Source organism: Aulonocara stuartgranti, assembly GCF_965226115.1.
Source record: "Aulonocara stuartgranti genome assembly, chromosome: 7".
Lineage (NCBI taxonomy): Eukaryota > Metazoa > Chordata > Actinopteri > Cichliformes > Cichlidae > Aulonocara > Aulonocara stuartgranti.
Genome location: NC_138945.1, coordinates 16981970 through 17006249, shown reverse-complemented (window position 1 = coordinate 17006249; position 24280 = coordinate 16981970). Strand labels below are relative to the sequence as shown.

At 42.4% G+C, this 24280-nt stretch overlaps 3 protein-coding genes and 1 long non-coding RNA gene across 4 annotated transcripts in view; 2 read left to right on the top strand and 2 right to left on the bottom strand.

Moving 5' to 3' along the window:
- Positions 1-4078: 4078 nt before the first annotated feature.
- On the top strand, positions 4079-6655 carry LOC309712031 (E3 SUMO-protein ligase ZBED1-like). Its single transcript, XM_082542614.1, has 2 exons — positions 4079-5428; positions 5605-6655. Exons 1-2 carry the CDS (start codon positions 4311-4313, stop codon positions 6185-6187), a joined length of 1701 nt encoding a protein of 566 aa, XP_082398740.1. The 5' UTR covers positions 4079-4310; the 3' UTR covers positions 6188-6655.
- Positions 6656-6953: 298 nt separating this feature from the next.
- On the bottom strand, positions 6954-8655 carry LOC309711994. The gene is made up of 3 exons (XR_014278152.1): positions 8587-8655; positions 7860-8001; positions 6954-7594 (listed from the first exon to the last, which is right to left on the bottom strand). It is a non-coding gene; the product is annotated as an uncharacterized lncRNA (long non-coding RNA).
- Positions 8656-18893: 10238 nt separating this feature from the next.
- On the bottom strand, positions 18894-21172 carry LOC309711133 (E3 SUMO-protein ligase ZBED1-like). The gene is made up of 3 exons (XM_082541184.1): positions 20294-21172; positions 19865-20117; positions 18894-19688 (listed from the first exon to the last, which is right to left on the bottom strand). Exons 1-3 carry the CDS (start codon positions 21142-21144, stop codon positions 19272-19274), a joined length of 1521 nt encoding a protein of 506 aa, XP_082397310.1. The 5' UTR covers positions 21145-21172; the 3' UTR covers positions 18894-19271.
- A 296-nt stretch (positions 21173-21468) lies between these two features.
- LOC309711816 (uncharacterized protein) overlaps positions 21469-24280 on the top strand; it is a 304239-nt gene continuing 301427 nt past the window's right edge. Inside the window, exons 1-2 of the mRNA XM_082542294.1 lie at positions 21469-21826; positions 22225-24180. Of these exons, the coding sequence (XP_082398420.1) occupies positions 22993-24180 (1188 nt within the window). The 5' untranslated portion in view covers positions 21469-21826; positions 22225-22992. The remainder of the gene's footprint in view (positions 21827-22224; positions 24181-24280) is intronic.

The window sequence follows — 24280 nt, the reverse complement described above, 5'->3', positions numbered from 1 at the left end:
GCCACCTGTTAGTGGGTGGGAACTGTTAGTGTATTAGGGAACAAGTATACATTGTGTTCTGCTGGGAAACCTTGGATCCTGCTATCCATTAGTTCTCATGCAGCTCTTGTGGGGTATTCCTATTTTGCAGCGGTCAGTATCTATCAAAAGTGGTCCAAGGAAGTAAGAATGGTGAACCAACAAAGCTGATGGAAGCAGTCTAATGCTTTGGGCATTGTCCTGCTGCCAAAACTCAGTTCCTGCTATCCAGGTGGATGCTACTTTGACACATACTACCTACCTACCACCAAAGCATTGTTGTAGACCATATATACGCTTTAATGGAACCAGTACTCCCTGATGGCTGTGACCTCCCTCAGCAGGTTTATGCTCAGTGCCGTAACGCAAAAATAGTTCAGGAATGGTTTGAGTAGCACAACAATGAGTTTGAGTTGTTGTAGCTTCCAAATCAAGCACTGTGCTGCCCTGCACAAGAGGTGGAACTCTTTTTTTTCCCAATCTGTATATTGATTATATTTTGCACACTCCCACAAACAGACATACACACATACTTACCTGGCCTGTTTTCCTGTGGATGTGCTGTATCATAAATAATTCATTTTGAATTTTCTATCAGAAATTTCACATTATAAGTGTGCCAATCAGTGAAAATAGTCCTTGAAACCTAACATGGCCTTACAAGCAATGTTGCAATGTAAGTCTTCAAAGGTGCTACTACCTGCCTGCAGACATACAAAATGCAATCCACTTTCTAAATAACTGAACTGATTTTTACACCAGATGTTCTGCAGTTTCTCTCCGATTATTCCAACTCTCACACTCCTTTGAAAGTAAATGCTATGCAGGACACTTTGCTGAGGACAGACCTCGTGATAGACCCCTGTGATGTCTGAAAGCGAGCTGTAAAAATTTCTCATGGTCACGGCCTTCACTCTCACGGCTCAAACTAGGTTTAATTCCATCCTGTCAGCAGCTGTGCCGCAAGAGAAGGGCTGTAGCTACCAGCTACTGCAGGAGATGAGGCTCCCATAATGATCCCCCTTGACTGCTGCAGGGTTTTGCTCACATCAAAGCTAATACCCCCCCTCCGAAGATGGGCGCAAGGTACAGAGTAGGCCTGACAGCTGTGCGTAAGCACGATGCCAGGCTTAATATTCCGACTACTATCCATAACAATTCTCAGGCAGATGGAATCCTGTAGATTGGGATCAGCAAAGTGGAGGGTTGCCACTGTTTTCCAGGCATGTAGGTTAACATTTCATCCCCCAATTTTGCTTCCAAATTGGGCCAGAATATAATTAGCATTCAAAGTGCTTAGGTTTTGGAGTTTTTTTAGTTTTTTTAGTCCTCCGAGGCTTCGCACCGCATTTCTCTTGTTCTAGAAACTTCCTTTTCTACGTATTATCAATAAACTTACTTCACCTTGTGCAGCTCGCACACGTCGGTGGTTAATGCGCACACTCTCTGAACACTGCATAATTATTAAAGAGGCTGTAGACTCAGGACTGTGTTTTGAAGAAGTTAGTGAGATGTCACACTGAGTTTTGAGCTGTCAGACACATTTCTGGATGAGGCTCTAGCTGCCAACAGCACACCTGGGCTGGCACTCAGACAGGCACGATTGCACCCTTCTCTGAAAAGCGCTTGAATCGAAGAGTTAGCGACAACAACAAATGGTAAGGAGGCTACAGAGGCATGAAGAAGCATCTGGATTTTGGTGACAACCTGCCACTTCATGACAAACGAACGACTCACTGGATTCCTAATTTATTGTTTAGCACTTTAATTAGTTAGGAAAAAGCATATGGTCATGAGATTCATCCCCTTTTGTTTGCTAAAAATACACTTAAATAATTAAAGCAGTGTAGAGAAATAGAGTTAGGATGTTTTTTCCTCTGTCCATATTTGATTTTTGTTTGTTCTAAAAAAAAATGAGGAGAGAAATGTCTGTTCTTGATTTACTGAATGTATTCACCGAGAGTGAGAATTGTGACTTGTGTGTGTGTGCAAGGGAGTCAGAGAGTTGTAGAGAGCAAGGAGGGAAATAGACTTTCTTTAATTAATAAAACAAGATTAGGGAGCTTGTAGATTCAGGTAAATTTATTGTAAGCGCAGCAAAATGAACTAAAAGAGGAATGAAACAGCAAGAAACCCACGTACTGCGAAAAACTGCATTAATACTGAATTTGTCTGTGCAGAGCTGCTTTTAACTTATTACCAGCTGTGATAGTGTAGCTGTGACTGTTTTCACCTTGTAAACCTGCCCGTGTGAGTGTGTCATTGCGAGTAAAATGAGGCCCTGGAGACGCCCACATGCGGGAATTAACACAAATGTCATTTTGAGTGCTTTTGACAGGTTTTTGCATGTTTGCAGTTTTTGTAAACACGACAATATTGCAACTGTGAAAGTGAAGAAATATACTGTCGTGTGGTTGAGAATGGTTATGTTTATTAATTAGATCTGGTAATAAGAGTGCCGATTGGTCGGTAAAAATCAATACATTGACAGCTAGTGTGTTCCATTCATAAGGGGCTCTTTTGTTTTTCTTTAAAGTCATCACATTGATGTCCAAAACACCAGTGCTCTGAATTTAGCCCAGCGAATACACGGATCAGGAGAAATTCAACACAATTCAGTTTTATTTATATAGAGCAAAATCACAACAGCAGTCACCTTAAGATGTTTCATATTGTAAGGTAGAGACCCAATAGTACAGAAAAAATACTAATAACGAAACCCCCCTTTTAACAAGCACTTTGTGACAGTGGGAAGGAAAAACTCACTTTTAATTGGAGAAAAACTGATATAATCAGGATCAGCCATCTGGCATGACTAGTTAGGGGTGAGGGAGACATTATGAGAACCAATGAGTGATCTTTTTGTGATGACACCTGTTAGTGGGTCGGATATATTAGGTGAGTGAACATTTTCTTTCTAAAAATTGATCTTAGAAGCAGGCAAAACGTGCAAGCATAAGGATCTGAGTGAGTTTGACAAGCGTGATGGCTAGATGACTGGTCCTGCCATCCATGTGATACTACTTTGACTTGTTTCACCTACCTAAGCATTGTTGGAACCATGTACCCTACTTGCATTAAAAAACATTAGTCCCTGATGGCTGTGGCCCCTCTCAGCAGAATGATGCGCCCTGCCACAAAGTAAAAATGGTTCAGGAATAGTTGAATAGCACAACAATGAGTTAGAGTAGTTGACTTAGCCTCCAAATTCCCCAATCCAATCGAGCATCTGGGGAATGTGCTGGACAAATAGGTCCAGGTAGAGCCTCCCACCACACAACTTACAGGACTTAAAGGATCTTTTGCTATACATATATATATACATATATGTGTATATATATATATATATATATATATATATATATATATATATATATATATATGTATATATATATATATATATATATATATATATATATATATAAAACACCCAGCACGCCCCTGCGGGCGGTTTATCCTTCAAGCTCGGGTCCTCTACCAGAGGCCTGGGAGCTTGAGGGTCCTGCGCAGTATCTTAGCTGTTCCCAGGACTGCGCTCTTCTGGACAGAGATCTCCGATGTTATTCCCGGGATCTGCTGGAGCCACTCGCCTAGCTTGGGAGTCACCGCACCTAGTGCTCCGATTACCACGGGGACCACCGTTACCTTCACCCTCCACATCCTCTCGAGCTCTTCTCTGAGCCCTTGGTATTTCTCGAGCTTCTCGTGTTCCTTCTTCCTGATGTTGCTGTCATTCGGAACCGCTACATCGATCACTACGGCCGTCTTCTTCTGTTTGTCTACCACCACTATGTCCGGTTGGTTAGCCACCACCATTTTGTCCGTCTGTATCTGGAAGTCCCACAGGATCTTAGCTCGGTCATTCTCCACCACCCTTGGGGGCATCTCCCATTTTGACCTCGGGACTTCCAGGTTATACTCGGCACAGATGTTCCTGTACACTATGCCGGCCACTTGGTTATGGCGTTCCATGTATATATATATGTATATATATATGTATATATATATATATGTATATATATATATATATATATATATATATATATATATATATTAGGGGTGTCAAATTATCGCGTTAATTGCGATTAATTAATTACAATGCTATTTAGCGCGTTATGTTTTTTAATCTCGTTAATCTAATTTTTAATCTCTTGACGTCATTGATTTTGTATGAGAGTTGCTATGTTATAAAATCCGTTTTTATGTGCTGGGCTCCTTGTGCTTGACTTGTTGGGGGTGGAGTCACGTCGTGAGGTCAAGGTGAGAAGTGGTGATTAGCTTACAGTGTGGATATGGAGGCGCATCTGAGAGTTGTTGGCCCAATGAACGGGAAATTTGTATTTCATAAACGCCCCGACGGCACCATTGACAAAGGTAAAGTGGTCTGCCTAGAGTGTAAGAAGGAGTTTGCTTACCACCGAAGCAGCTCAAGTTTGGCCTATCACCTCAACGCAAAGCACCCAGCCGCGAGTGCAGCAACAGCTAGCAGTGAAGACGTTAGCAATATAGCAAGCCAGAGCAAAGCTTTTCGCCAAACAAAACTAGAGAATACCCCTCGTATGAGCAAGTCTGCGACCGACAGGCTGACTAATGTTATTGCCAAGTGGATAGCGATGAACTGTAGGCCGATAAATATAGTAGAGGACGAAGGATTGACAGAGGTGTTGCAAATTGCGTCCAATGACCCGTCATACAAGCCGCCGTGCAGGACTACAGTAACGACCAAAATCAGCAAAATGTACGACGGCGAAAAGAAAAACAAACTTGAGATTTTGGCGGAGGATTCTCCCAACTGTGTTGCTATAACCGGAGATCACTGGACCTCAGCTGGCAACCACAGCTATTTTGGGGTGACTGGACACTTTATTGATAGTGAGTGGAACCTCAACTCATTTGCACTGACCGTCATGAGAACAGAAACCAGGCACTTTGCTGATAAATGCGCCGAACAGTTCCTCAAGGTAGCAAATGACTGGGGTATTGAAAACAAGATATCCACCATTGGCACAGACAGCGCAGCAAACATGCTGGCTGCTATGAGAGCACTTCCATATGACCACATCGCCTGCAATGCTCACATTCTCCAGAGGACCATCACGGTATGTCTCGATAGCAGTGGTTTTGTCGGTGTACTGGCAAAGTGCCGCAAGATTGTTGGTCATTTTAAACAAAGCCCTGCGAGTACCACAGAACTTAACCAACAACAAGTAGCACTCGGAAAGAAGAGCGATCAACTTATACAGGATGTACCCACCAGGTGGAACTCGACTCTCGCAATGGTCTCACGCCTCCTATGTAACCAAGAGGCTGTCCAGGCTACGTTGGACCAACAGAACCACAGGTTGGTCTTGCCAACCGAAGCTGAGTGGGCGAAACTGCAGAGGCTGGAGCTCCTGCTTGAACCATGCAAGTAAGTTCAAATAAACACCTTCCCATTTTAATTATATAAACTACTGTTACATGTGTAAAATCAAAATTAATGAACATAACAAGGAACTTTTAAGGACAATTAAATTGGAAATCAGTTACACTTTGATTTAAATGAATCCAGCTAGGTTTATTTAGCAAACCTCTCCACCTCTGCAGGTATGTGACAGAGCTGCTGGGTGGTGAGGCCTACGTCTCTTGCTCTGTAGTGTTGCCTGCTTTTCGCCATCTGTACCGTGTCATGGACATTACTGATGATGATCCTGCCTACGTGGTGAAGTTCAAGAATGCCTTCCAGAAGGATCTGGCAGCACGACGAGCTAATGGCAACGAGATATGGTTCGAGGTGGCCACAGCATTGGATCCACGGTTTAAGGATTTGAAATGTCTTCCAAGAGAGGATGATGGACCAGCTCAGAAGAAGAGGAGGAGCGAACTCCTTCTGGGGTCTGACTCTGACTCAGAAGATGGAATTGAGTCTGGAGAGCTGCAGCGCTACAGAGCAGAACCCAGCATCAGTATTGATGACTGTCCCCTGCAGTGGTGGTATGCTCACTCAGGAGTCTATGAAAAGCTGTCAGTCCTAGCACAAAAGTACCTGGCCTCCCCAGCTACCTCTGTACCCTGTGAGAGACTCTTTAGCCTTGCAGGCCACATAGTGCAAAAGAAAAGGGCAGCCTTGCTTCCAGAAAATGTTACCAGGCTGGTGTGTCTTAGCGACTGGCTGAGGAAGAAGAAATGAGACACATGTGGTCAGCATAGCTGCTGTGTCATTTGTAGCCTACTAGAATAGATTGCTTGATGTTCAGCACTTTTTTTTGTGATGGAAGAATACTTTGATGTGCTAACTTGCAGCACTGCAATGTCAGTTTTATTTTTCATTATCTGAAGCAGAGGAATTTCAGTGCTGTATTGCTCAGAAAAGAGCAACTCTGATGTGCTAACTTGCAGCACTTAATTTATTTGATTTTATTTGTATTTATTTTTCCACTTATTTTACAAAAGAATACAACAGTATGTAAATGGTTGCATCTGTTTAACGTTTGTTAAACAATAAATGACTTTATAAAGTCACTTTCTTTGTTATATCAGTCTTTTGGTCTGCCACAATAAGTTGAGGGCTTTCCTCAGCTATTTTTAGGTGAGATTAAAAAAGAGATTAATTAGATCAATTAATTAAAAATCATAATTAATTAATCTCTATTTTTTTTTTAATCTCTTGACAGCACTAATATATATATATATACATACATACATACATACATACATACATACATACATACATATATATATATATATACAGTGGGGCAAAAAAGTATTTAGTCAGCCACCGATTGTGCAAGTTCCCCCACCTAAAATGATGACAGAGGTCAGTAATTTGCACCAGAGGTACACTTCAACTGTGAGAGACAGAATGTGAAAAAAAAATCCATGAATCCACATGGTAGGATTTGTAAAGAATTTATTCGTAAATTAGGGTGGAAAATAAGTGTTTAGTAAAGTGTTTATTGAAATTTTATTTTCACAAAACCCATTTGAAGTATCCCGATTACATCATGCACTCTCAAACTGATAAACAGCACTGAAACTAACTGTACTCCCACCCGTCACACCCGATTCTGAAACTATATTGTGACCTTAAACACAAATCCTAATGACAGTGTGATTTATTTAAGCACATTGAGTCTGGTAGGTCTGACAAATTTAATGTGGTTTGGAAAAGACTTTAAGAGAGTTGGAAGAGAATGTATTTACTGCATATTTGAAAACAGTCCTTTAATACAGAGAGGACAAAAAAATCACAACTGGCATTATTCTAAAATTGTAATATAGGAGATCATCATTCATTACAACAAATATAATAGAATATAATAGATTAGCTGGAAGACAGTGTAATAATAATGGAAGACAGTGATTAGTTGTGATTCATTGTACTGAGAAAGATATGCCCTCGGTTTACAAGAACTGGTGGTTTAACGTGGCACGGCACAGAGGCGGTAAGGTTTGGGACTGCGAGTGGCTCCTAACTTGAACTCCAGTCTGGGCTGCTCTCCAGCAGGTGCAGAGAATGAAAACCTCTGAAGGAGGGAGGTAAAAAACAAGAATAACTCCATCCGGGCCAGCTGTTCTCCAAGACATGAGCGCTTGCCTGAGTACACAATGAGACACAAGTTTTATTCACACAATTTAGAAGTTAATCACTTTGATCACAGATTATTGCTGCAGCTGTGGAACTTAACAGAGATACCATTAACAGACCGATCCCCTACCAAAGTTAAGGCTGTAACTGTAAATGGCTGCTAAGTCAAACAATTAATGGCAAGACATACTACTTTATTAATCTTGCCTTCTTAAAACACTTGGCTTGAAACATCCTTTAACTGGATTTTGAGGAACTGCAACAACTGACTAACCTGTAGAAAAAGGAAGGAAGGCCTCTCTCCTCCTGAATTTACCATCCTGGTCGAGAAAGTGTTGAGGGTTGAAGGAGTTTGGAGTTTCCCACATTGTCTCGTCATTTAAGACAGAGTGTAGAGCAGGTATGATCATTGTACCCTGAGAAAATACTGCCAGTTAGAAGTGTTATTTAAACATGTCTAGTGTTTGTTCTAATCAGCGTGTCATACGTGTTTCTGGTATTGCTGATTGTTCATGCATTTATTACTTCTACATTCATCTATTCATTATTAACAGGTTGCTCAAAATGCTCGCTGAAAAGCCTTCAGATGATTCAAAATGCTGCAGCAAGAGTACCGACAGGGACTAGAAAGAAAGAGCATATTTCATTCATATTAACTTCTATAAAACTTGTGGTTCCCAGTGTGTTTAAAAGTAGAATAGGAGGCAGAGCCTTCAGCTTTCAGGCCCCTCTTCTGTTTCTCCCAGTTTGGATGTGGGAGGCAGACACCCTCTGTACTTTCAAGATTAAGCCTAAAACTTTCTTTTTTGATGAAACATATAGTTTCCATGATGCACTGAGTGGTTCTTCTTCAAAACAAAATGTTATTGAGGACAACAAACTTTGAGAGTCCTGGCATTAGATGATAAAAGGACAACTTTTTCATTCAAAATCTATCTGAGAAAACAAAAAACACCAAAAAGTGCTATAAAAAAATTCTTCTTCGCAATTCCTTTGTGTACCTTTGGGATTGTGTACTTATCCAATGTTGTGTCCTTGTTTGCAACATGGGCCACATTGAGGGGAATGATATATATATATATATATATATATATATACATACATACATAAATACACACACATACACACACACACGTCCTCTGTGTCTAGTTTTTGCCAGATTGAAACCGGCCTCATCAACAAAAATATACTTGTGATGATTCACAGCAGCGTCCAGCTCCATCACCCTCTGAAATGATAATTTAGTTAGTTTTTTTTTTACAACTAATAGTTGTCAGTACTGTTACAGTAATTGCATGCCAGTTTAGTGTTGTACCTGAATATATTCTGAACGCAGTTGTTTCACCTGGACATTGTTCCTCTCAAAAGGAACCAAGTAAATTTGTTTCATGGAAACCTGGTGCTTCTTCAAAAGCCGGGCAATCGTTGGAAGGCTAATTGATGGGACATTGGCAAAGGTGTCATTGCTGTTCTCAATAACCTGTTTGATTTCAGACAGCCGTATGGCATTCCTTGCCCTGACCATTTCCACCACAGCCAACTCCTGCTGGTCAGTCAAAACACGTGGGCGACCACCACCAGGTTGTCTCCTGTTAATTCTGAGGACAATCATATACTGTCAATATTGAAGTATTACAAATTACATTACTGTAAACTGACAATTACATGTTGTTCATCTATACAATAGAGTACTATATTTTAGAAGTGAAGTTGCTATAGCAGACTGTTAAGGTTCAAAATATTGGGGATGGAGACAAGAGAAAAAACCACAATAACAACACTGGTCCGGCCGGGTTGAGTCAAACGATGATTTAATGATCACACACGTGGGAGATGGACACTGATGCAGACAGCCTCAAAATCTCAAAATGGTGGAGCATTGCTCAAACTTTTATAACCTCTGGTGCCTCCACCTTATCATAAAAAGCCTAAACATTCACATGCTCTCTCTCACACAGCGCCTAAGCTACGACCTTGGCTCCCTGTTTATCTGCTCCTGCTGAAATGGGGCAGAAAACTCCAGCACACTCTGTTCTCTTCTACTCAGACAAATTAGACAATAACCTTCTGCGAACAGTATTTCTTATAACTCAGCAATATAATGCATCATAAAACAATATCATTCATTCACAACAAGTCAGCAATTCAATGTAATGCAAATCAGCTTAACTAATGCAATAGTTATCAGCTTCTTCCAATTCAGGAGAACAATGCAAACCAAAACTACATAATAATTCACAATCTTTAATTAGGGGTATAACATGGCATAAAATAATATCATAATTTTACAATTCCCCCTGATGAGGTCATTAGAATAATGACCTCACAAACACCCTGTAGCCCAGTGTGGCCGGGTTCATCTCTTCTCACTCCTGAGGTCCTTTGTCCCCCTGAGGGGCAAACCATATGTAAGATGACCTCTGTGTTTGCGCAAGTCAGGTGCAAGACAAACTATTACTACAAGGATAGCAGGTCCAGATGACACTCCCCTGTTCTCCCACAGCTTTATTTGGTGTTCCCTGATACCATTCAGACGTAGACTAGAACCTCTGTCCGAAGAGCTCTTAACCTTTATTTTATTGCTGCAGCTACCAGTGTCGTCCAGATGGGTGATCCTCTGCTCTTAATTCTTCCGCCTTAGGGGTTAGACAACCTTTCAGTTGCAACACAGATCAGGGGATTATTCTGCTCCGATTTCAAACAACGATCTGTGTATTCTCCAGAAAAAGGAACAGGAAGGTGTCCCCTTTTTGCCCAAAAGCCTCTCGAACTTCGTTGGTCTGGTGTTCCCGGATTTCCGCCAACCCCTTCATGGTTATTGCTGTGTTTATGGGATCCATCCTTTTGTGGTGACTAGCTGGAGCCCAAACGCCATGACCCTTGGACCCAGTTGATGTCTCGGCAGTCACTGTGTCTGACTCTGCTACGGAGGATCCTCGCATCTCTGTGACCTCGTCTGGTGTCTGTTCCTTTCTCTGTAAGAGACAGAAAACCAAAACACCTCTCTTCCTAACCCTAATAATCTAATATTCTTATCTACTGACCTTCTAGTGATTCAGAATTGGTCTAAAACATTCAGAATGTCCCAGGGACTTATTCTAATCATATCTTATGTGTGTGTAAGCAGTGTTTGCATTTAGCCCTCAGCACTCAAAGTCAATACCTACAATATATCAGTCCGGACAGTCACGCCTGGTGCTTCTTCAAAAGCCGGGCAATCGTTGGAAGGCTAATTGATGGGACATTGGCAAAGGTGTCATTGCTGTTCTCAATAACCTGTTTGATTTCAGACAGCCGTATGGCATTCCTTGCCCTGACCATTTCCACCACAGCCAACTCCTGCTGGTCAGTCAAAACACGTGGGCGACCACCACCAGGTTGTCTCCTGTTAATTCTGAGGACAATCATATACTGTCAATATTGAAGTATTACAAATTACATTACTGTAAACTGACAATTACATGTTGTTCATCTATACAATAGAGTACTATATTTTAGAAGTGAAGTTGCTATAGCAGACATACTTTTTTCTTGGCAAAAAGTTCTGATGATAGAGCTGACAGTTGACCTTTGTAAATTAGGCTGTACCAACCTGGCAGCCTCAGCAATGGTAAAGCCTCTGTTAACCACATGGTCAACAATGATGGCCCGGACTTCATTAGAGATCATGGTGCGTTGTCTTCTGCCTACATTTCTCTGAAGACCACCTCTCTGTCGAGGAGCACCACCACCTCTTCGATGAAGGTTTCCTCTCCCTACGAGTCTAACCTGCTCCATATTTGAACAGTGCAAAGTCTCAATTAAATGATAGACAAATGTATTAAACTGAATAATAAGAGATGCAAATCAAAAATTTGATAGTGATAACATTATGAAAGGCAGTAACTGTGAATGAAACATTTATTTAGATGAAACACTTATTTTGTGTAGTGAAAAGGATATTTTGTCATTATGTGTGTTGTACTAACACAATTGCAAATATGCTGAAATGTTTGAAAAAGGTGCACTTATGATGATCTGTTGTGATATAAGTACTAAGAGTTTTGAAAATGTACCAATTGCTTGTGAAAACTGTGCCAAACCAATAAAAAAAACCTGTAACCTGAAGCCATTTGAACAAGCACCTTCACGTCAGGCGGTCTTGTTCATGAAAGTCAGAGAGATCAACAGTTCGACAGGGTGGTGCATCAGCAGTTAAGTAGGTAATGTACTGTACTGCTGTCTGAAAGCAAAATTTCTCTCTACTTTCCAAACCCTCATATGTGGTCATAAACTTCAAGTGCAGACTAAAGGAATGAGAGTTCAGATACAAATGTCAGAACTGAGTTCTCTTTGTAGGATTTCTAGAAACAGCCTTAAAGATTTTAAAGAGAGAACTTTGAGTATAACTGTTGATCTTTCAGTGCAAGTTCAGTTGAGCTGGCTGAGGAATGTAATACAATCTGAAGAACAAAGAACTGAGAAGAATATCTTGGCTACCATGCTTACTTGGCTCCCTGTCTACCTGCATAAATGTAGCAGATGGATGCTTGATAAACAGTAGACATGAATGCAATAGGTAGCTGAACAAGAAACAGAATAAAACGCATGACAATGATAATATATGCACACAGCATTGTGTGTGTACTAGTTTCCAAGCTTATTATATTTATATGTTACTATTCCCTCCTCTGAATGAAAGCATCTACACCCCTTGGGTTTGTTGAAAGCTATTCAGCTGCAGAGAAAAATCACAAAACACAGCAGGAGTCGAAGGTGGCTGACAGAGTGGCTGCACGGTGAAAGTCCCCTTACAGAGGGAGTGTCACAGATTGATGATCACTAACAGTGTAAGAATACTTGAGGGTGGATTATTCCTTAAAAAGTTAATGCTTCCTGATACCTGCCTTGGCGCCATTAAAGATGCATCAAGCACGTGTATTTGATCCAGCTGAGTTATGATGATGAAACATCTTTGTTGTACTTCTAACGTGGTGTGCTCGGCATTTCCTAATCCAGCTGTCATTTCAGGTTTAATGACACCTCGAGCAGACAAATGTCAGCCCTTAAACAGAATCACTTTGACTGATCAGTGTCATGCCGCACACATGAGTAGAGATATTTCTAGGCTGGGGTTGGAGACCAGTGAGAGGCTCTCTAGGTTTGAGGACCATTTACAGCGTGTGTGTTTGCTGCAAAATAGTTCAGGAGGTGATGATCACAGTGAAGGTGAGTGGCAGAAAGAGCAAAAGCTGCTCTAGATGTACAGAAGCTGAGGTGCATCTGCCAGTCTGAACTTTGCTGTGCATACAGTACAGTGTGTCTGTGTGTGTGTGTGTGTGGGCGGGCAGAGAGGCAGCAGTAGGGTGATGTTGCTGCTGGTACCAAGGGAGATGAGTGATGACAGCAGTGAGCTGTGTCAACTTAATACCATTAGATGAATTATTCTCCCCATCAGTCAGTCTGGCTGTGGACACCAAGAAGCACAAGCTTGACAAGCTGCAGTCCAACTGGTCCTCACCAATCATCTGTGTCTCACTGATGTCATTCTGCTACAGGGAGCACAGCAAAACTCAGAGCTTTGCTTTGTTCCCAATTTCCCCATTTCAAGAAATCCTAAAAAAAAAAAAAAAAAAAAAATTGTGCTTCCTCAGATTTGGTCACTTCTGTGTCTGTTTGACAAATATCAAGCTACAGCTATCAAATGGTTAGCATAGCTAAAACCTGTATAAGTACCTTTAGACTGTTGTTTGAACATGCTTTACCTTAGTGGTTTCATCACAAAATTGCTCACATTTCCTGAAGTTTGGTTTTTGCTGTTACCTGCCACACCAACAAATCAACCAATCAACATCATTCCTATATGCCATGTTTTTTTTCAACAGTGACTTGCAAAAATTTTACTCAGAAAAATTGTATCTCACATGTAAACCTCCTTGGTCATTCTTAGTCTGTGTCTTCTTTCAAAGGAATGTCATGTGACATGAACACAGTCTTGATCATGATTCAGACTGTCTAACCCATATGCAATATTAACTGTTTGCTGCACTTAATCTGAATATTTAATGAGTGTTGTAGACACTAGTTATTAGTCAGCTGATATTAGTTGTTTGCTGATGTATCAGGCTCAGCAGATATGAAAAGTTAAAAAGTAAAGAACGGACGAGAGAAACTGTCACGGTCTGGCTGGCAGACCGTGGGGAGATGGGGAAATAGGACCCAAATGCCGGACTCTTCAGTGCAACAGTGTTTATTTACAAGGTGGTGAAGTAAACAACAATAAATCCCCAGTTTCCCAGACTCCCGTGTAGTGTCTTCTTCCCAAAAGTCCCCGTGTAGTGCTCTCTGCCCCAGTGTCCCTGCACTCCCCGTGCTCACTGCTCCTTCTCGTCCCACACTCCTCCTGAGGGGAAAACAATAGAGGCAGCCGTTACAACTTATCCCAGCAGGCATACACTCACACTTGACTTGCTTGAAGACTGACGTGTAGTCAAACGCAATAATCCAGCGTCAGTGGAAGCTCCATCGCTCATCTAAATAGCTCCCCCGACGAGCCCAGATGAGGAGCAGGGCCCTATTTCAGGAAGCCGGTTTAGAAAACTCAGAGTGAAAAACGATACTCAGGGTTGAGTAACCCTGAACTGTCCAACTCGGAATATTCGGTTTCAGAAAGGCTGATAACAATTAGTTCAATCAACGCGGAGTTGCTTTAACCCCAAGTGAAGCGCGCGGACGAGGATACATAAAGCCCTGATAAGCGGAGCACAGATTAAGCGAGTCACCATGGAGACGGAGGGAAAGAAGGCGCGGTCAATGTATTTCACAGCGCTTGAGGCCGAAATTCTGATGGCAGCATATGCCGATAACATGCAAATTTCTCAGAAAAAAAGTAACACAGCCTCAGCTGCAAAACAAAGGGAGCATGCATGGCAAAACATAGCCGACAGAGTCAATGCGTGAGTGTTAATATAAACATTGATCTAGGGATTTCCACCCATTTAACACGTTATTTTATCATATGTTATTTTATTTGTTATTTTATACATTTTATTTTGTGATGTGATGTAATAATACATGATGTGCATACATCCTTTCTTCACAGTCACCTTTGCAGTGCTGCTCATTCATTTGATAAACTCTTTACCATAATGGATTATTTTGTAGTGAAGTTATTTTCCTACTGATTTTGCCTTGCCTCAGTCTTGGTTGTCTTTGAGAGCATAATGACAATGAAGTGTAAGGTGATTGGTATGTTTGTTAATTGCCATTTGGTCCCTTGTAAGTTATAAGTGACCTGTATAAACCTCATATTCTATCAGTTGATGGTGGTGGTGTACTGCATCTGGTGCAGCCTCCTGTTGAGCCAGACCAACATGCAGTTGTGAGTAATACTCCACAGATTATATGAGTTTACAGTAGAACAGCAATGTTGTTAACTTCTTTACTACAGGAAAATAATGAAGAAACATTGACAGCTGTTACAGAGGAGGAAGCAACAGAGACACTTTATGAGGTGTACATCTTTTAATACTTTGTGTACAGGAAACACAGGCGACCAATAAAGCCAGTTGAACAAAAAATCTGTTTATTCTTCTTTCAACATGTTGAGGTGATGGGTCAAAGGAAATGATTGTGACATATGGTGTCTCTGACTGCGCTTCCATCTTGTATGTCCGTGCGAGGGTCAGGATGTTCATGGTTTGGATCACTGCTGATGTTTGGTTCAGAAGGACAGTGTTCTCCTCTAATTGTGGCAATGTTGTGAAGAATCACACATGCCACAATAATGTCACATGCCCTTTCTGGGGTGACCCTGAGTCTTTGCAGGCACTGGAACCGGGCCTTAAGCATTCCGATAGTCATTTCAATTCTGGCTCTTGTCCTGCAATTAGCCAGATTATATCGCTGCTGTGGGCCCGGTTCAGGGTCAGGGTAAGGGGTAAGCAAATAGGGTAAACATGGATACCCCCTATCACCAAGCAAGTAGCCAGTGAACTCTCCTAAGACAGAAGGATACACTTCAGTTCAAATGTCCCTGAAGCAATTGGTCTTTATATATTTTAAAGTATTCTCAACTCACCATGTCCAAATTTTGTGCTCAGTGTACATTCACGGAATATTTGTGAGTCATGGACAGAGCCTGGCCACTTGGCTTCCACATTTGTGATAATGTTGGCAGCATCACATATGATCTTCACAGTGCAGAGAACACAAATTAGCATCCATTACTATAATGAAATAATTTGTTAGTTTGAAATGCTACAGGGAACTATGTACCTGCACATTAATGCTGTGGAAAGACTTCCTGTTCACATAGTCTCCTTCATTTACTGAAGGAGCAATGATTGGAATGCGAGTGCCATCTGTACAGCCAATCACGCCTGGGAACCGTGAAAATAAATGTAAAATTTAAGTAGTAGTCCAAGTATCACCACATCATAAATTAAGTTTTGGTCATCCTGATACCTGCAATTTTGTGGCATCCCTCTTTGATAAATCTTGTGGGTCTATGACCGGGGAACACCACAAACGGGTACAGGAGACGTTTCAGTGCAACTGTAACATTCCTGACTGCCCGACAGACGGTAGCCTTGGAAACGTGCTCAGCGTCACCAATATTATACAGAAAGCTCCCGTTTGCAAAAAACCGAAGTGCAATACAAATAATATGTACAGAACTGAGAGGATGTCCGTGATGTGTCACATGCGTAATATATGGCCTGAGGATGTTATCCAAATAACTTATAGATTGTGCTGAGAAACGGTAACGTTCGCACAGAAAATCATCAGGAAATGATAAAATGTCCAAACGCGCTCTGATCACTCTCTCCCGGCGGAGAGCTCTGCGGAGAATTTGGGCTTCACGATCTACTGGCTCTTCAAGGAGGGGCACGCCATGTCCGACACTTCCTACTGTCAGGTTTCCGACAAAGGGGCGGAGACAGTCAGGGTTAGTTGTAGTAAACCTGCTAGGGGGCAGGTTAGCTTCACGGAGTGTGTCGTCATAGTGACTCACTGAGGCTTCATCTGAACTCGCTTTGTGAAACCGAAAACCCAGAGTTTTCGTTAACTCAGGGTATACTTACTCAGTTTTTCCACTTAACCGGCTTCCTGAAACAGGGCCCAGGGGCCCGTTCTTCGTACCTCGCTAAGTAGGTTAGCCGGATTAGATTGTTGACGATTTCGCGTGATCCTGGATCAGTCGGTTCCCCGAAGCTCATCCGGGACTTGCTGTCATAGCAACAGAGCCGTAAGCGTAAACCTGCTCGGGAGCAGGTTTACTTTATGTAAACAGGATTAGATCGCGGCCACGCAGGTATGTCCGCTTCATTTATACGAAAGCAACAGCGATATTTTTCCACTGTTTCACCATAAATAAATATTATCAATGTAACTAAAGATAATGCAGCACTTGATCCTTTTATTGATGTCACACAGATACATACAGGTCATTTCCTAAAAAAAGGGAAATGAACTATTAACATTCTATTACATGTATGTGATTATTACAGATGTAATTCATATTTCAGAGTAGTAATTGTAAATTACTTCGTGTAATCAAGATGAGAGACCACGGCTATAAAAGCGAAGGTGGATTTGGGAAGCCTGTCGCAGCCATGTCCTGTCCGTATACGCGACCAACCCATTGCGGAAGGTGCAAGATTGATAAGGAGAGTCCTCAGAATTCAGCGTATATTGCGGGACAGACAGGATCCTTTAGCTCAGCGCGACAGTGTGCTCATAGAGAGATATCGATATTCCCGTGAGGGTATTATTTACTTAACCAACTTGTTGACGAGGGGGTGCAGGACCACCACCTGTCTTTTTTTCCTCTGCCCTTTTCTTGGTTGCTGTTATGAACAAACTAACAGAGTATTACAGGCCAGTATTACCTTGCCAAGAGACGCAAAGCAATCTAAGAGATAAATATTACCATTCTGTAGAATACTCCTGTATTCCACTTTTACTTGTTCCCATGTTCTTGTGGGTCCTGTTGTGGCTCTAATGTGAAAGGGGATATAATATAACATATTATAATATAATATAATGCCATATGATATTGGACAATATAGTGTCATATGATAGATCTACCCTACCGCCTACTGGTGTTGGCCAGAGGGGCCGATGGCGCGATATGGCAGCCTGGCTACAACCGTAGCTGCCTCCACCAGTGTGTGAATGTGGGAGTGAATGAATAGTGGTATCGTAAAGCGCTTTGGGTGCCTTGGAAAGCGCTATATAAACCCAATCCATTATCATTATTATTATTATTAAATTACCTACGAGTTTGATTTGTCAGCAACTTTCTGCCAGCCCTCTCTCCTTGCTTTTGCAGCCTTTGCAGTGTTCTCTTGCGTTTTAATTAAACTCTGAAACTCCTGAAATCCCTCACTCATGAGTTCTTGCTCTGCTGCCGGAAAATACCGAGCACGCCCCTTGGACATTTTCGCCGACCAATCAGCGGGTTGCTGATCAATGTTTCTACTATCGATGCGTAGCCCCTTTTACGACACCCAGTGATGTCACATTCCTGCGTCCAGCTGTAGTAATCGTCAACAGCAGGTGTGTTCGGGGAACCGGATTTGCGAGCTCACGGTTAGCGCGATGATTTGATCTTGGATGTGTCATTTGATCTTGGATGTAGTAAGCAACGTACGAAGAACGGGCCCCAGGTGTGCGGCCAGGACTTCGGGTGTGGCCAGCCCTCAAGTTAGACCACGCCCCCAGGGCTGAAGGTGCCTGTAACTTGGCCACAGCAGAAAGGCAATACACACACATACCTGCCTACATACAGATGTGCACAGGGGCAGTGCAGACAACACACCAAATAATAATAATAATAATACCAATAACAACAACAACAACAACAACAACAACAGTCATCGTCCCCACTGCCCACGGACCCCGAGTCCCCAGAGCCGGGTCCGTGACAGAAACACCCTTCATTCATGCTACGAGTGTTGATGGTGCATGGTTTGTCCACCAGAGGGCGATTGGAAACCTACCTGTATTCGGGACACTGTGTAGGCTATGTGAGTGGCCGAAACTGTTACCAGCAATCTACTTTTGGGCAGTGCGTTAATTACATATTTGTTTTGGTTGTGTCCCACCCACTTTGTAATACTTCACATCCAATCCAGTAGCTTTGGCTATTTCCATCTGCAAGACTTTATATTGAGGCAATAATTGTTATTCAGTCAAAAGCAGTATCAAAATTAGTGCTGTCAAGAGATTAAAAAAAAAATAGAGATTAATTAATTATGATTTTTAATTAATTGGTCTAATTAATCTCTTTTTTAATCTCACCTAAAAAATAGCTGAGGAAAGCCCTCAACTTATTGTGGCAGACCAAAAGACTGATATAACAAAGAAAGTGACTTTATAAAGTCATTTATTGTTTAACAAACGTTAAACAGATGCAACCATTTACATACTGTTGTATTCTTTTGTAAAATAAGTGGAAAAATAAATACAAATAAAATCAAATAAATTAAGTGCTGCAAGTTAGCACATCAGAGTTGCTCTTTTCTGAGCAATACAGCACTGAAATTCCTCTGCTTCAGATAATGAAAAATAAAACTGACATTGCAGTGCTGCAAGTTAGCACATCAAAGTATTCTTCCATCACAAAAAAAAGTGCTGAACATCAAGCAATCTATTCTAGTAGGCTACAAATGACACAGCAGCTATGCTGACCACATGTGTCTCATTTCTTCTTCCTCAGCCAGTCGCTAAGACACACCAGCCTGGTAACATTTTCTGGAAGCAAGGCTGCCCTTTTCTTTTGCACTATGTGGCCTGCAAGGCTAAAGAGTCTCTCACAGGGTACAGAGGTAGCTGGGGAGGCCAGGTACTTTTGTGCTAGGACTGACAGCTTTTCATAGACTCCTGAGTGAGCATACCACCACTGCAGGGGACAGTCATCAATACTGATGCTGGGTTCTGCTCTGTAGCGCTGCAGCTCTCCAGACTCAATTCCATCTTCTGAGTCAGAGTCAGACCCCAGAAGGAGTTCGCTCCTCCTCTTCTTCTGAGCTGGTCCATCATCCTCTGTGGAGGGCTGGAGACTATCTGCTCTTCTGGGCTCTGCTGCCTGGAGCATATTCTCCAGAATGGTCCACACCTGAATGAATGAATGAATGAATGAATGAATGAATGAATGAATGATTGTGATTAAAACTAAGTGCTTTTTTTAATTTTATTTAATCTTGTAAAGAACTTTGTGTTCCATATAATAAATAAAAGTTTGATTTGATAATGAATTGGACTCATTAGTCCAGCTTAACCTTATTGTCCTACCTGTTCCCTCTTTTCTCTTGGAAGACATTTCAAATCCTTAAACCGTGGATCCAATGCTGTGGCCACCTCGAACCATATCTCGTTGCCATTAGCTCGTCGTGCTGCCAGATCCTTCTGGAAGGCATTCTTGAACTTCACCACGTAGGCAGGATCATCATCAGTAATGTCCATGACACGGTACAGATGGCGAAAAGCAGGCAGCACTACAGAGCAAGAGACGTAGGCCTCACCACCCAGCAGCTCTGTCACATACCTGCAGAGGTGGAGAGGTTTGCTAAATAAACCTAGCTGGATTCATTTAAATCAAAGTGTAACTGATTTCCAATTTAATTGTCCTTAAAAGTTCCTTGTTATGTTCATTAATTTTGATTTTACACATGTAACAGTAGTTTATATAATTAAAATGGGATGGTGTTTATTTGAACTTACTTGCATGGTTCAAGCAGGAGCTCCAGCCTCTGCAGTTTCGCCCACTCAGCTTCGGTTGGCAAGACCAACCTGTGGTTCTGTTGGTCCAACGTAGCCTGGACAGCCTCTCGGTTACATAGGAGGTGTGAGACCATTGCGAGAGTCGAGTTCCACCTGGTGGGTACATCCTGTATAAGTTGATCGCTCTTCTTTCCGAGTGCTACTTGTTGTTGGTTAAGTTCTGTGGTACTCGCAGGGCTTTGTTTAAAATGACCAACAATCTTGCGGCACTTTGCCAGTACACCGACAAAACCACTGCTATCGAGACATACCGTGATGGTCCTCTGGAGAATGTGAGCATTGCAGGCGATGTGCTCATATGGAAGTGCTCTCATAGCAGCCAGCATGTTTGCTGCGCTGTCTGTGCCAATGGTGGATATCTTGTTTTCAATACCCCAGTCATTTGCTACCTTGAGGAACTGTTCGGCGCATTTATCAGCAAAGTGCCTGGTTTCTGTTCTCATGACGGTCAGTGCAAATGAGTTGAGGTTCCACTCACTATCAATAAAGTGTCCAGTCACCCCAAAATAGCTGTGGTTGCCAGCTGAGGTCCAGTGATCTCCGGTTATAGCAACACAGTTGGGAGAATCCTCCGCCAAAATCTCAAGTTTGTTTTTCTTTTCGCCGTCGTACATTTTGCTGATTTTGGTCGTTACTGTAGTCCTGCACGGCGGCTTGTATGACGGGTCATTGGACGCAATTTGCAACACCTCTGTCAATCCTTCGTCCTCTACTATATTTATCGGCCTACAGTTCATCGCTATCCACTTGGCAATAACATTAGTCAGCCTGTCGGTCGCAGACTTGCTCATACGAGGGGTATTCTCTAGTTTTGTTTGGCAAAAAGCTTTGCTCTGGCTTGCTATATTGCTAACGTCTTCACTGCTAGCTGTTGCTGCACTCGCGGCTGGGTGCTTTGCGTTGAGGTGATAGGCCAAACTTGAGCTGCTTCGGTGGTAAGCAAACTCCTTCTTACACTCTAGGCAGACCACTTTACCTTTGTCAATGGTGCCGTCGGGGCGTTTATGAAATACAAATTTCCCGTTCATTGGGCCAACAACTCTCAGATGCGCCTCCATATCCACACTGTAAGCTAATCACCACTTCTCACCTTGACCTCACGACATGACTCCACCCCCAACAAGTCAAGCACAAGGAGCCCAGCACATAAAAACGGATTTTATAACATAGCAACTCTCATACAAAATCAATGACGTCAAGAGATTAAAAATTAGATTAACGAGATTAAAAAACATAACGCGCTAAATAGCATTGTAATTAATTAATCGCAATTAACGCGATAATTTGACACCCCTAATCAAAATATGCAAAGGAGGGATCAACAACGCTGAACAGGCAAATCACAATAGTTGTAGGTGGTGGTTGTAGAACCCTCTTTTTTATCAGGTGGAGTCTCTCATTCAAGTAAGGTGTGATTTTTTGAGCATTACTTTATTGAATCACTTCACATTGTAAAATCAGCATTGAGTGAAGGTAAGAATGGCACAAATAAATCATTTATAAAATTTCAGTCTTACTCTTTTTTTAAGGCACTCAGGAAGCCAATGTTAAAATGCTACGAGCGGGATAACCTCATTAGGATTAAACGTTTCTCTTAGGACCTGTTAGTGATCTGTCTTGCTTAGCTGACTGCAAAAGAGTCTCCTGCAGGCCAAAGATGCTTCACTGGTTTTGATTTTGCTTGGCACCGCTGTCTCCTGCTGATGTTTAATCAAAGGTTTGGGAGGGGTTTTTTTTTACCTGCTGGGAAGGTGTTGATGTTGAAATGACAGTGATGAATTACCTTTATGCGCTGTGACCTCAGGTGGTACATTTGCACCCATCCTTATTTAATCTTCTCTTCTTTTTTTCGACCAACTTTGTTTTGGCAGGATGCAGTGAAGCTGGATGATTCTGGGTGACTTTAATCAACAGAAAATGACATTTGGGTAAGTTGGCAGAGGCAGTTCTAAGACTTGAAATAAGAAATTGGAACAAAAAAAGTAACATTAAGATGATTTTAGACACTAAAAGTTGCTCTGTCTGTCACACAAGGACGGTATGTAGAAAGGAGATTACAAATCATTGTATTTCTTACAAAGAATATCTCAAAATATGGCACGTTGATATATCACCGTGTCATTTTTACAACAGCGTACATGCACGTCTCTCCATGCTAACGCTTGCATATACCGTGTGTTTTATTGCAACTGAATTTGCATCCGCAAATCACCTAATCCCGATTGTACTTTGTCATTCGGCAAATGATTTAATAGCACGTAAAAGCAGGGCAGAGAAATGTGAGACGGCGTGGCCGATAGCTTCGGCATCATGAAATATTCAGTTGAGTGCACAGACTCTGAAATGATTTTATCAGCTGATTCATTTGAATCTGTTAGACATATGCTGCTAGAGACCTGAAAGATGTGGCCTCCCATCCGAGAAAACAAAGAGGAACTGATGACTGAATCAGACATGTCCTCCGCTAGATCTTCCCTCGCATTGTTTAGAATGGCTAATAAATCTAGTGCGCATGCGCCAACCAGCGTGCAGCCTGTTACAGTTGCTCCTGCTTTTCTCTTAGTTTAGCTCTTTTTTCATACGTATTCTTTTTTTTTTCTGACTTGTATTTTCCTCCGTTTTCTATCTCTTACTCAATCATGTGGATTGAGAGAGTTTTTGTTCTTCTGGTGGCCGTGGAACTGTTACTTTTATCATGGAACGGGACCGCGGCACATCTCCTACACGCACGGACTGTTTACTCCAGAGATCAGCTGATCGCCCTGATGCCGGCCGGCTCGCTGGCCAGGCCCGCAGAAGTGCCCGCAGAAGTACCAGCTGAAATTTGGAGGAAAACACATCGGGGATGCAGAGGTCAAGGACAGAAGAGAAGAAAAAAGGTGACGGTGAGACAGCGGAGGCTCGAAGCGAGGAGGAGGTTTAAACCGTGTCTGCCGTCTATCGTGATGGGAAATGTGCGATCGTTGGCAAGTAAAATCGACGAGCTCTCAGCACTGGTACGGAGTCAGAGGGAATACCGAGAGTGTAGCCTGATGTGTTTCACCGAATCATGGCTGCACCAGGTCATTCCCGATGAGAATGCTTCCGTGGAAGGCTTCCACACTGTTCGGGCGGACAGGGACAGCATCGCTAGCGGTAAGCGTAAAGGAGGTGGGCTTGCTGTTTTAGTTAACAACCGGTGGTGTAACCCTGCCAACATAACAATCAAAGAAAGGATTTGTTGCCCGGACACTGAACTGTGTGCTGTTGGACTCAGGCCGTATTATTTACCCAGGGAATTCTCTCACGTCATCTTGGTGGCTGTCTATGTTCCCCCCTCTGCTAACCCCACAGCTGCATGTGACACTATCCACTCTGCCATAGCTCGGCTACAGACTCAGCACCCGAGTGCCTTTATTGTGATCTCGGGTGACTTCAACCATGTATCACTGGACAATACACTACCAACATTCAAACAATATGTGGACTGTCCCACCAGGGGAGAGAAAACTTTAGACTTACTGTATGCTAACGTCAAGGATGCATACAGCTCCTCCTCCCTCCCCCCACTTGGTAGGTCAGATCATAACCTGATTCACCTCACCCCCCGCTATGTGCCAATTGTGAGGAGGGAACCTGTGACCACCAGGACTGTTAGGAGGTGGTCAGAGGAGGCAATAGCGGAACTACAGGGCTGTTTCGAGGTGACCGACTGGGAAACACTCTGTGAGCCTCACGCCGAGGACATCAATGGGCTTACTGAGTGTATCACAGACTACATAACTTTCTGCACCGACTCCATTGTTCCAGCTCAGACTGTTCATTGTTACCCAAATAACAAGCCGTGGGTGACTAAGGACATCAAAGCCCTCCTCAACAACAAGAAGAGGGCTTTCAGAGGGGGCAACAAAGAGGAGGTGAGGAAGATCCAGGTGTTACTACAGGACA

Coding starts and splice junctions, on each gene's coding strand:
- LOC309712031 (XM_082542614.1), top strand. CDS start 4,311: ATGGAGGCGCATCTGAGAGTTGTTGGCCCAATGAACGGGAAATTTGTA. Junction 5,429..5,604: donor CTCCTGCTTGAACCATGCAA/GTAAGTTCAAAT, acceptor CCACCTCTGCAG/GTATGTGACAGAGCTGCTGG.
- LOC309711133 (XM_082541184.1), bottom strand. CDS start 21,144: ATGAGCAAGTCTGCGACCGACAGGCTGACTAATGTTATTGCCAAGTGG. Junction 20,118..20,293: donor CTCCTGCTTGAACCATGCAA/GTAAGTTCAAAT, acceptor CCACCTCTGCAG/GTATGTGACAGAGCTGCTGG. Junction 19,689..19,864: donor CAAGAGAAAAGAGGGAACAG/GTAGGACAATAA, acceptor TCATTCATTCAG/GTGTGGACCATTCTGGAGAA.